The sequence below is a fragment of the Podarcis bocagei genome (assembly GCF_964188305.1).
Source record: "Podarcis bocagei genome assembly, chromosome: 13".
Taxonomy (NCBI): Eukaryota; Metazoa; Chordata; class Lepidosauria; order Squamata; family Lacertidae; genus Podarcis; species Podarcis bocagei.
Genome location: NC_138138.1, coordinates 44,328,800 through 44,341,222, shown reverse-complemented (window position 1 = coordinate 44,341,222; position 12,423 = coordinate 44,328,800). Strand labels below are relative to the sequence as shown.

At 42.3% G+C, this 12,423-nt stretch overlaps 1 protein-coding gene across 1 annotated transcript; it reads right to left on the bottom strand.

Annotated features, from left to right (window-relative positions):
- Positions 1-316: 316 nt before the first annotated feature.
- On the bottom strand, positions 317-5,031 carry LOC308571835 (vomeronasal type-2 receptor 26-like; the record flags this gene model as incomplete). The annotated part of the gene is made up of 4 exons (XM_081167451.1): positions 317-1,218; positions 2,803-2,929; positions 3,456-3,683; positions 4,195-5,031. 4 exons carry the CDS (start codon positions 5,029-5,031, stop codon positions 317-319), a joined length of 2,094 nt encoding a protein of 697 aa, XP_081023577.1.
- Positions 5,032-12,423: the final 7,392 nt, after the last annotated feature.

The following is a 12,423-nucleotide window of genomic DNA, read 5'->3' as shown; positions in this document are numbered from 1 at the left end:
GACAGCTGTGAGTCCAAAAGGACTCCCAGGCTGCGCACCTGGTCCTTCAGGGGCACGGTTACCCCATTCAGGACCAGGGAATCCTCCACACCTGGCCGCCTCCTGTCCCCCAGAAACAGTACTTCTGTCTTGTCAGGATTCAATCTCAATCTGTTTGCCGCCATCCATCCTCCAACCGCCTCCAGACACTCACACAGGACCGTCACCGCCTTCACTGGTTCTGATTTGAAAGAAAGGTAGAGCTGGGTATCATCTGCATACTGATGAACACCCAGCCCAAACACAAAATACAGCAAAGGGCAGGTTTCTCATTTCTTTAATTTTTCTTCCTTATTAGCTGATCCCTATTGTTCAGCTCAGGCCTCAGAATGATTATGTAACATTTGGGGAAGAAGATGCAACCCAGCAACCCACCACCGGAGGCTAAGATAGAGAAGATCTCCACAGCTACCATGTATTTTCCCTTGGTGCTCAGGTAGGAAGGAATAAAGGAGAGCCAAACACTGCAGAAGACCAACATGCTGAAAGTGATAAACTTGGCTTCATTGAAACTGTCTGGTAACTTCCTGGCAAGGAAAGCCACAGCAAAACTTACAGTGGCCAGGCAGCTCATGTAGATGAGGACACAGTAAAACATTGTTACAGACCCTTCATTACATTCTAGTATGATTTCTTCCATCACTGAGTGCATGTCCACATCTGGATATGGGGGAGTGGTTGCCAGCCACACAGTACATATCCCTGCTTGAACAATGGAGCAGGAAAGGAGAATGGAGTGGCCTAGTCCTTTCCCCACCCATTTCCTCATCCTGGATTCTGGTTTTGTAGCCATGAAGGCCAAAACCACCATGAAGGTTTTTGCCAGGACACAAGAAACAGCGGTTGAGAAGATGATGCCAAAAGTTGGTTGCCGGAGGAGGCACGTCACCTTCTCAGGTCGGCCAATGAAGAGCAAAGCACAAAGGAAGCAGAGCAGGAGAGAGATGAGGAGAGTGTAGGTGAGGTTTCGGTTGTTTGCAATGACAATGGGTGTGTTGTGGTGCTTCATAAATATACCTAGTACCAGAACTGTGATCAGGGTAAGGAAAAGAGAGAAGCAGGCTAAACTGATGCCCAAAGGTTCTTCATAAGACAAGAAGCTGATATCCTTGGGTAGACATGCATCCCGGTTCTTGCTTGGATAGTGTTTGTCTGAGCATTTATTACAGTCATTCATATCTGGGGGGAAACAAATATATTAGGTGAGACTTTTCAGCTTGCTGAAAAGTTTATTTTCTGTCTGAGAAGGAAAGAGCTCTATTTAATTTAAAGCACATGTCTGATGCTCTGTAATATGGTATTGTTGCAATGTAAGCTTTCTCTGTCTCATGGATATGCCAATAAAACACATGAGACCATGAGGGGAAAAGTAGTCCAAAGTGTTTAATTCTGCACAAAAGGTTCAGCTGGGGATAACTCCCTAAAACAACTAAACATCATACAAAGAGTTCCAAACAGTTTTTTACGTTTGGCATAAATTCCACACATTCCATTAAGTTTAATTTCCTATCCAATCAAAACACTTTGTTTCCCTCACCCCATTTCCTCCTAATGCACTTTGTTGTCTCCTTATGATTGGTCCAAATCACAGTTTAAATGAAGGAGTTTCCTCATGGTCTGCTAAAATTTTATTTCAGGATTAGATTTCACCTCAGTATTGTATTTCACTCCAGTTACCGATAATAGTCTGACCAAAGTCCGAGCATACTCAGTATGTCAAAACCTTATATGGTATGATTTTCTGTACAGTGGTACCTTGGGTTACAGATGCTTCAGGTTACAGACGCTTCATGTTACAGACTCCGCTAACCCAGAAATAGTACCTCAGGATAATAACTTTGCTTCAGAATGAGAACAGAAATTGTGCGGCAGCAGCACGGCAGCAGCGGGAGGCCCAGTTAGCTATAGTGGTACCTCAGGTGAAGAACAGTTTTAGGTTAAGAACGGACACCAGAACAAATTAAGTTCTTAACCCGGGGTACCACTATATTTAATTACCACAGTATTCTTGAATTTAATTGGTTCAGAGTTATGTGGTCCTGTAAGTGCAACAGCCAGTGCCGTTGCCATCTGAATGTTTATTCACACTAGCCAGGGTGCAGCCTGTGCAAGTCAGAAGGAGTGCCAAGGCCCCCTCTAGATATGCTCAGGACGCAAGATAGAAATGTGCAAAGAGAAAGGCAAGCTTGGCCAATCCACATAATGATAAACTCTGTTCCGGAAACCAAAGTACCCACTGTGGAAGGACGTGTGGATCCAGAACTGACCTCCACAGTCACTTACAGACTCATTGTTAAAACTGTGTTTATGGAAGACAATCTTATTTGGTTATGAGTGATCGAAGCAGAAAAAGCAGAAGCAGAAACAGAAGCAGAAGCAGAAGCAGAAGCAGAAGCAGAAGCAGAAGCAGAAGAAGAAGAAGAAGAAGAAGAAGAAGAAGAAGAAGAAGAAATGCTTTGAACCACATACCATCCAACTACTCTCAATGCATGGTCATTCTCATTTGATTGGCATATTTAGACTATCTTGAAGGCAATGATCAGAAAGAGGCCACTCACATTTCTGTAATCAATAAAGTTGTGGCGCAAAATTTTGCCCAATAGCCTTAAACCAAGATTCTATATGAAAGGCAGTGATCAGAAAGAGGCAGGATCACACACACAGTAGATCATCTATTTTGAAACGTAAACTCAACTGTCCTTACAACACCTTTCAATTATTACTTTTGAGTCTGGATCTATTTAATCTATTTATTTTCCCTACCATATTGGTTTGCAATCTTCCCCTCTGCACATGGGATGCAATCGTAGCAGCAAGGTGGCTGTCCCTCCTTCACTTTCTTCCTGGATCCTGGAAGACATTTCTCAGTACAGAGAGAAAGAGGCCGAGTCTATTCCGTAAATGAAAGTGCAGAAGGATCAGCAAGAGAACAATGAGTTTGGAAATCTTCATGTTCCTGGGCCCCTCTCTATGTTACTAAACTGAGTCAGCATTTCAGCAATATGTAGAATGGCTATTTTTTTTAGTAGTAGTAATGGTTGAAGTGATGTCATACTCCCTCTATTGTTCTGGGATGTGTAAGTTTTGTGATTACATAGCAGTTCCCCACTTTTTAGCAAGAAAGGCAAAATCTTGGGGCTTATCTATCCTCTTTTCTTCTGTTAAAAATCATTATTTTATAATGTTAAGAAATATTTATAAAATATTCACAAATATAATAAAATAAAATATTTGCCTTTATTCCTTGAGTGACTTCTAGCAGTAAGCCTTTGGCTCTTAATGTGGTACTTGGATGCTTTGGTCATATTCTACACAGTAACATGTAGTTTAAAAGACAATGAGTAGACATGCAGGTGAATATTCATTGCGTATGCAAGAATGAATCTCCTTGGAATTATCTAATTATACAGTCCTACCTGATTAAACCAACTGTTCCATGTTATGGCATCTTCATCAAGGATGAATGATTGGCCTGGAGGAGCCTGTGGATCTATCCTCCCAACACTCACTCTTTGCAAACTTTGGTTGGAGAATATAATCCAATTGACAATATTTAAGCTAGATACCACTTCACCATTCTGGTTGATGAAGACCACATCTCCAGCTGTATTGTTAAATGAGATACTTCTCAGAAAGTGATGGAGCTAGATTGAAAACAGAAAAAGCACATTTGTAAAAGGCTGCAGTTCTAATACATGGCTAAGGTATCTTTATGCTGTGGGCAGGACCTACAGCAAGTGGTGGGCGGTGATACAGTCAACTGTGTGTGGAGTCAGGTCCAGGGATGGAGAGACCACCAATTTTCTCTCTCCCACATCCCTCACTTCGTTTTAACAACCTTTCTTTATCTCTCCCTCCCCACACCACTTTACCTCTGTCCCTCTTCATCTCAGGAGACACCACAGTGGTGTGCAACCATATGTTCTGAGGGAGGATTTTGTGTATATGGGATAAAGAGAATGCTGAACATCTCTCTCGATCATTACCGCTGCTTCTTATCTGTGAATGCAGTAACATATTAGTGGTCTGCAAACGTCTACCATGGAAGTGATTTTCCTTGTCTGAGATGAATGAGCAAGTTGACAACATTTTGGAAACCCATATCTTGTGGGGGAATAACAGGCCTCTTCCAGTTGAGGATGTTTAGCCTATTACCTGCCAAAACTGTTGATTCTGATTCTTCCCTCTCCCTCTGTATGCCATTTCTCTGTGCCTGAGTCTGGATGTGAACATGGCATTTAAAGCATGGGCCATGGCGTACACAGCACAGTGGATACTGTAACTGTGGCCTGTCATGCTCATTTCAAAAAATGATCCAGGAAGGCTCTCCAGCTTCTCTTCTCCGGTGCAAATATTCCCCTCCACCTTGTCTGAAGTCATATCTGGGAATACACATCCAAAGGCCTGTTGCCAGAAGTCCCTGATAAAACCGTCCCCATCTGTGTTGGAAGGGTTTCTGTGCACAACATATTGATGAAAATCTGGTGGGTTTCTGAAGTGAATTTCAAAGGATATAGCACCATTGAATACTCCTGAATCCCAATTCCTTTGAATAACTACTGAAGCGAACTCAACCTGGGCCATTATTATCCATACTTTACTTTTTATATTGTATGTCATGTCATCCTGTACTGATAGGTATGGAAGCCATCTCAAAATTGTCATGTAATAAGATTCTCCATAGGCAATTATTATACTAGCTGTGCTGCTAAAAATTTTATGAATTATAATTGCCCCCTGTTGTTGCATGTCATTTATTTCAGAAATAAAACTTATACTGGGGATTCTTTCTAGGAATGCAAAGCAGACACCACTCTTGGTAAATATTGGAGAGATGGTTTGCAGAAATCTTTCTCCATTGTCATTGTCCATTGCAACGACTCCAATCCATGTCCACCTGAAATGCAGAAGCAAAGAGAGAATTCCCTCATACTGAAGGGCTTCTGAGGCTGCCATCTGGTAGAAGGGAAGACCTGGGCTTTTATCATTCATCACTGGAGCAGAGCCATAAATGAGCTAAAAAGTAAATGGAAGAATAGAAGAGACAAAGTAGATTCATTTCACAGTATTCATATACATTAGTCAAATAAGCCCTTTGTCAACATTGCAGGGTTTGGTGCATCTCTCTCATTTATACAAAAGACATACATGCAGATGGGCTGAAAACTGGGATCATCTCCCATTTGTGGTTTGGAAACCTGTGCTTTGCTGAATGGAGAGGGACACTGTGTCTGTTTTTTACTATTTTTATGAATCTTGTTAACACTTGATGTCTGGAGCAGGGCATTGTCTCTACTTCACTTAAAAACAAACAAAAGTTTTTTTATGTCATTGCAAAATTTGGCAGGGTCTTGTACAATGGATAAAACTGGATGGGGGAACATACCATGCCCCAAACAGCAGATTTCCTGGACATTATCTGGCTTTGGCAGAATTGCAACTTGGGTTAGATGCACATTTCTTCTCTGGAGCTTCATCTTTCTTCTTCATGATGCACATGCCCCATCACACAGCAAAATGGTGCTGATTCTTCTCAGACTTTATTTATGAACATTTATTTCACTTGTGAATCAGCTGCTAACTACTTTCACTGTTTGCCTGCGGAACTGGATTTTATCTGCAGTTTGCCATAACTTCTCTGTATCTTTAATTATGTTGGGTGTGCTAAAGAGGAATAGTTATTTTACTGGCTCCTACCTGTAAGTTTTTTGTAGCTGTAAGCATTTTCCCAATTCCCCAGCTTATTTGACATGCCCTCCTCACTAATTTTTCCACTGGCGCCTAAAATCTTATTTCTTTTATCCAGTAAGCAATTCCCCCCTTTACTCAGCAGCTCAATTCAGATACCCTCCTAACTAAGCAGAAAATGATGCATAACCAAAAACTCCTGGTGAGAGAAAAGCCCACTCTCCCATCAGTGGCGTTTGTTATATACTTTAAGTGATCTAAATTTGTGTGTAAGACGTTAGAGTTACATATTTTTTTCAGGTATTGCACTAAAGGTAAAGGGACCCCTGACCATTAGGTCCAGTCATGACCGATTCTGGGGTTGTGGTGCTCATCTCGCTTTATTGGCCGAGGGAGCCGGCATACAGCTTCCAGGTAATGTGGCCAGCATGACTAAGCCACTTCTGGCAAACCAGAGCAGCACACGGAAACATCATTTACATTCCTGCAGGAGCGGTACCTATTTATCTACTTGCACTCTGACGTGCTTTTGGACTGCTAGCTTGGCAGAAGCTGGGACAGAGCAAAGGGAGCTCACCCCATCACGGGGATTCGAACCGACGACCTTCTGATCAGCAAGCGCTAGGCTCTGTGCTTTAGCCCACAGCGCCACCCGCGTCCCCACGGGTATTGCAACCTTCCCCTTTATTCAGGTTTGTCTGTCTGTCTGTCTGTCTGTCTGTCTGTTGTTTGCTTATATTACAATTATGTACCATCTTTATTTTCCAAGAATCTCAAGGTGGTGTACATGGTTCTCCTTGCAATTTCATCTTCACCCAGAACTGATGCTGAGGAACCTGCCTCTTCTCTATGCAAGCTAATAGAGGTATTGATCATGAGTGTCCTACCTGCGGAATCTTATAGATATCCAAAATAGTTGCCACATAAAAGGAGATTTCAGAATCCAGTCCCCCAATGACCCCAGTCAGACTATTTTCAACATCACATATATAGTTAGGGACACATTTCTCCACCATGGATAAAAGCAGCAGTGTGGCAAGATATGTGCTCCTTGCACTGATATAGCTGTCATATAAGTGGAAGCCCAAGGTGATATTGGGTAGGATGTGAGGGTCTTCCTTGATCTGCTTGACTGCAAATGCCAAGGCCACAATGTGCTGGTAACCCTTAGGCACCACCCTAGAATAAGAGTTGCAAATGTATCAGCAGGAACTTCAAAATAAGTATTCTTTTACATATCAACAGAGTAGTTAATCATATCGAGTTCAGTGGGGTTAACTCTCAGTCTGATCCACTATTGAATAGCTCTTATCAATAGAAGGTTCTCTCTGATGTTTATTTGAAATCTCCTTTCTTGTAAATTGAATACCCTGGTTTGGAGCAAGAGAAAACAAGCGTGTTCCATCTTCCTGGTGACAGCTCTTGAGATATTTTACAATGGCTATCATTCCTCTCCTCATTCTCATCATAGATAAACATACCAAACCCCTTCATCCGTTCCTCATAAGGTTTGGTTTCCAGACCATCTTTGTAGCCCTCCTCTGCACATGTTCCAGCTTGTCAATATCCTTCTTAAATTGTGGTGATCAGAACTGGACACAGACTTCAGGTGACCAAGGCAGAATAGAGCAGGACTATTATTTCCTTTCATCAGGACACTATACTTCTGTTGATGCAGATTCCTTGACCCTTTCCACATGTACTACTGCCAAGCCAAGTTTTCCTTATCTTAGATTTGTGTATTTGTAGGTACCATTTGTAGTTTTTAAATATTTTAAACTCAGTAGTATCAAGAGTAGGGGTTGCTAATGTGGGGCTCATGGGACGTCTTCCCTTACATGTCTGAGGTCTTTTTTCTGACACTTACAAAGTCTCTGGTCTCTCTGGTCTCTCTCTGCAGTGACTTCCTTTTCGTGAGTCAGTGCTGATCATTCTATACTTCATAATAAGTACCTTTCAGTGCTGAAACAAAGCTTAGTCTAAGTTCAGAAAATGAAAGCATAAGGACATTCAGCCTCAGAACAGGTTTTTAAAAATACATTCTTACTAATAGTCTAGTAGTTCAGATAAAGTCTAGCAAAATGGGCTGCTTATAAGGCCTCTCCCAAACACACAAACATGCATACATGCAATTCAATACATTTATATTCATATCTCTATCCAGAAATGGGAATTTCTCCTATATTCTCTTAATTCACAAAACATTTGTTCCTTCTTTTTGCACCAGCACAAGTCCCATTCATATCTATAGTGGATTCCCCTGGTAAAAGGGTAAATGTTTGTTGCCTCACTCATTATTCTGAGGCTGCAACTCTAGGTTTGATCATTCTTTTGATGTAATACAATGAGTGGCTTAGTTCTTACAGAAGCTCTTCAGGCAGCGCTGGTGGGGGTTCCTCAGTGAATGTTGCTGGAGAGGCGATGAAGCCACCATGGAAAACTATGCCACCAATGAGGAACTCTCCTGGCTGATGATACGTGTGAAGTGGACGGTGTGGACCTTGGAGCCTGCAATTTGCTATGTGAGCCTCACATACATTGTAAGAAATCAGTTCCAGCAGCAAGAACACTAAAAACACCATCCTTAATACAAAGGCAACTCTTTGTTTTATGCAGAAACTATGTTTTTTTTCTGGCAATACTAGAATAGGTTTTTCCAAGATAAAAACTGTCTCATTTAAATGGTAGATTAATTTCCTGAGGGGACACAATATGGAAGTATCCAAAATTAGACTTGCTGATCCCAGACAATATTTAAAGAATTCTGGTTAAGTTGTAGTATCCTTTGTGTTATGTTGCCAGGGGCCAGAGAAAATATACAGGGATTTTTGAGGAGCAGCATATTAATTATAGCCCTGTTAATAACCAAGCAGGAGTGTAGTTGTTCATCCAATGCTCAGGCTTCCCTGTGGAATTGCAGAAGAAAATTGCTGAAGAAAATATTCAGAACTGTTATTTTTATTTCCCTTTCATTAGATAATAATAGACCAGTGGTGTATGGGTGAAATTAGAAGTTTGAAGCTCATAATAGAAGACCTTGTAGCCAATGAAGACTCCAACATGTAGCATGGTGCAATCTTCATCTTGGAATTTGGCTGAGTGGACCTGGAGTCACACCAGCATATGGCATGTCTGGATTGGCTGCTCATTGCTGTTCTGTAGGTTTACAGTTGTGTCCACTGGCTCTCAGCCTCCTTCCCCTGTGCCTTGGGAATGCATGTTTGCCCAAACCCTCAAGGGCAAATGCCCTTTTATACGACTCCTTTTATAGAGCCTTGTGTAAAATCTCTCTTGATTCTTTCAGCCTATGTGAGCTAGCACCTTAGGGAGAGAGAGGATTCTTGAAAACTCTCAGACCACACAGTTCCTCCAGATGCAGCTGAGGGTGGTCATGATTCCCAAAGTTGCTGAGCCTGACTTTCTAGCCTTTTGGGTGAATTTAATTCAGTGTCCACCTTCATTCAGGGATGCTGATATCTCTGGCTTCTTCTGCAAACTTCTGCATTTTATTTTTTAAATATGTATTCTGCTTCACTTCCACCAGGGCAAGAGTTGGGGATGTGTGGCACTTCCAAAACCAATCAACCCCAGACAGTATGGAAAATGGTCAGCAATGATGAGGGCTGTAGTCTAGCAATATCTGGAGGACTATAGGCTTCCCAGACAAACTTTAGGGGATTAAAAGCAAATAACAAGAAAAGAAATAATATGTTTGCCTGTGTTTTTATATCTGCTGTATCCCACTCAAAGTGGCCGGGGAAACTTAGCCAGATGGGTGGGTTATAAATAATAAAATTATTATTATTATTATTATTATTATTATTATTATTATTATTAGTCCTACTTCCTTCCATTTCTGTCTCCACTTGAATACCCTGGACCTTCTGCAAGGAGGGCATAATCTTACAGACAATACTTAAAGCATAGTCCACAGATGTCCTCAGTGAAATAAATGTTTTAAGGTTTAATGGGGCTTATTCTGGTTTACTTGCATTCTCCATTCATCATGGTTAGATCTAATCAATTTGATCTGCTCATCAAACATTTGATGAAGGGTGCCAACAGTCAGTGGAATATCCAACAATATACTTGTCACATATATGATACGTATACTTATTAAGTATAGAGTGTTCTGATACATCACAAGTATTGGTGAAATAAAACTTTTCAATTGTAGCTCCCTATCTGTCAAATAACGGGATGCGGGTGGCACTGTGGGTTAAACCACAGAGCCTAGGACTTGCCGATCAGAAGGTCGGTGGTTTGAATCCCCACAACAGAGTGAGCTCCCGTTGCTCGGTCCCTGCTCCTGCCAACCTAGCAGTTCGAAAGCATGTCAAAGTGCAAGTAGATAAATAGGTACCGCTCTGGCGGGAAGGTAAACGGTGTTTCCGTGCGCTGCTCTGGTTCGCCAGAAGTGGCTTAGTCATGCTGGCCACATGACCCGGAAGCTGTATGCCGGCTCCTTCGGCCAATAAAGCGAGAATAGCGCCGCATCCCTAGAGTCGTTCATGACTGGACCTAATGGTCAGGGGTCCCTTTACCTTTACTTATCTGTCAAATGCGCTGCACAGTGAGGTCTGCATGGTCCTTTGCTGCCATCTTTTCCAAGAATGAGAGGGCAGAATTCATTTACATTTTCTTATCTAGGACTCTGAATTTCTTCAAGGAGACATGATTCAGAAAAAATCTTGTGGGGAGGGAAACCCAATTCAATGGCGAGTATGTTACAGTACATTGAAAAACTATGGAACTCACTGACACAGGAAACAATGGTGGGGACAGTGCATTTGCAGTTGGGTACGGCTTGAAGGTTTCCCACAGGTATCTGGTTGGTCAGTGAGAGTACAGGCTGCTGGACCAGATGGGCCATTGGCCTGCTTCAAGAGGATCATCTTCCATTTATACGTTCTTGGGTATGGAAAGGTTGATGGTGCCCCCCCAACCCGCAAAGGAACCCACTAATGGGCTCCGGAGCGAAGAGGGGGAAGTGGTGCGGTGCTGAGAGTCAACTGCTTCTTCCGTGGAGCGAAGCCGCACAGCCGTTGCCGGAGAGCGCTGCCTTTTTCCTGGGACAATTTGGCTTTTAAAACAATCACCGTGAGTACTTAAATTTCGGACAATTGGACTCTAAATAAGGACTTGCGAGTAGAAAGGAAAATTGGACTTAAAAGTTTATTTCAATTTGGTACTGAAATGGGAAGGTCTAAACAGGAAGTCAGCCTTCCGTTTCTTTGTAGATAGATTAAAGCAAAGACATGGCAAACTAGAGTTCAGATAATCGCTTGTAAAGGATTAACTTTCACCATTTAAGATTGTTGAACCCCCTTCGGAAGCAGGAGAAGTGGGGGGATTTTTTTTGGACTGTTTAAACCTGCAGAAGTGAGTGTAAAGCAAAGTAATTTTCCACTGTCTTGATCCTGGAGCGGGGTGTCAGGACTGACGTTTTTTGAAGCTCATTAACCAGAGACAAACGTTTTTGACAGATAGCTAAAAGAAGAGAAACATTGTGATTCCATTGCTCCCTTTCACATTTTAAAGGAACAAATATTGACAAAATAACTGAAAAAGGAAACTTTGTTGTTTGATCTGCCTTTATAAGAAAAGAACAAATAGAAGTTTTTCCCCCAGAGGGAGCCTGTGAAACTGTAACCAACTCTGAATCGGGGAGCTTGCAGCTGCTACAGATTACGATCGTGAGAATAGACTTCTGACCTTGTAGGACAATGTATTCAGAAGCTCTGTTGTGTACTCTCTGTAAAACAAGTGCCCTATTGGAACAGCTACATGAGAAGATGGACTTGATGACTGATGCGATCAGAAATTTTGAACAGGCAGTGGGAAATTATATGGAGCCCAACCAGGAATTAAATCAGGAGTATGCCCTGACAAAACAGATGAGGGAAGAGTATGTTGCTGAATCTGGTTAGCGCCAGCGACTAATAGCGGATTCCCTCCGAGCTCCGGAGGGAATCGGCTCTGCAGGATCGGGTCTTGCCGCTGCGGCGAAGCGGGGACCCTAAAAAATCACAGGTGGAGAAGCACCATTTGCGCCCCCCCCGATCTGCGAAGGAGCCTTTTTAAAGGCTCCGGAATGGGGTCGGGGTGCGGCGCTGAGCTGAGAGTAAATCCTCTTCTTCTGTGGAGTGAAGCCGTGAGCCATTGTCGGAGAGCGCTGACTTCTTCTTTTGAATAATCGGATTTCAAAGTAACAACCCGTGAGTAATCATGGAAATTTGGGCTCTAAAGGAAGAATTTCTTTGAATTAGGAACGAGCGGGGAAGGGCTAAAAAGGAAGTCCGCCCCCCCCCTCTTTGTAAACCTCATAAAGCAAAGGACCTGCTACCTAAGTTCGTAAGAATTTTTTTTTTCTTCTTTCTTGCAAAAGATTTTAATTTCCCGGTCTGATATTACAAAATTTTCACTGGAGGATTAAGAACTGATTTCGAGAGTTGAAGTTCCACCCCCCCCGGATCCGGGATCGCCCCGAGAGAGAGCCTGATGATGAAGTATTGCAGAGCTTGGCAGCTGTCAAGTCGGCTGTCAAGACGGAAAAAGAGAACTGTGTTATCATTGTTTCTGCCGGTTATATTGGTTATAATTTGTTACAATTTGTTGACAATAAGGAAGGGCTGTTACAAAATAACTGGATCTCTGGACTCGAGCTGAGAAGAATATTAAGGAACTAAAACCCCC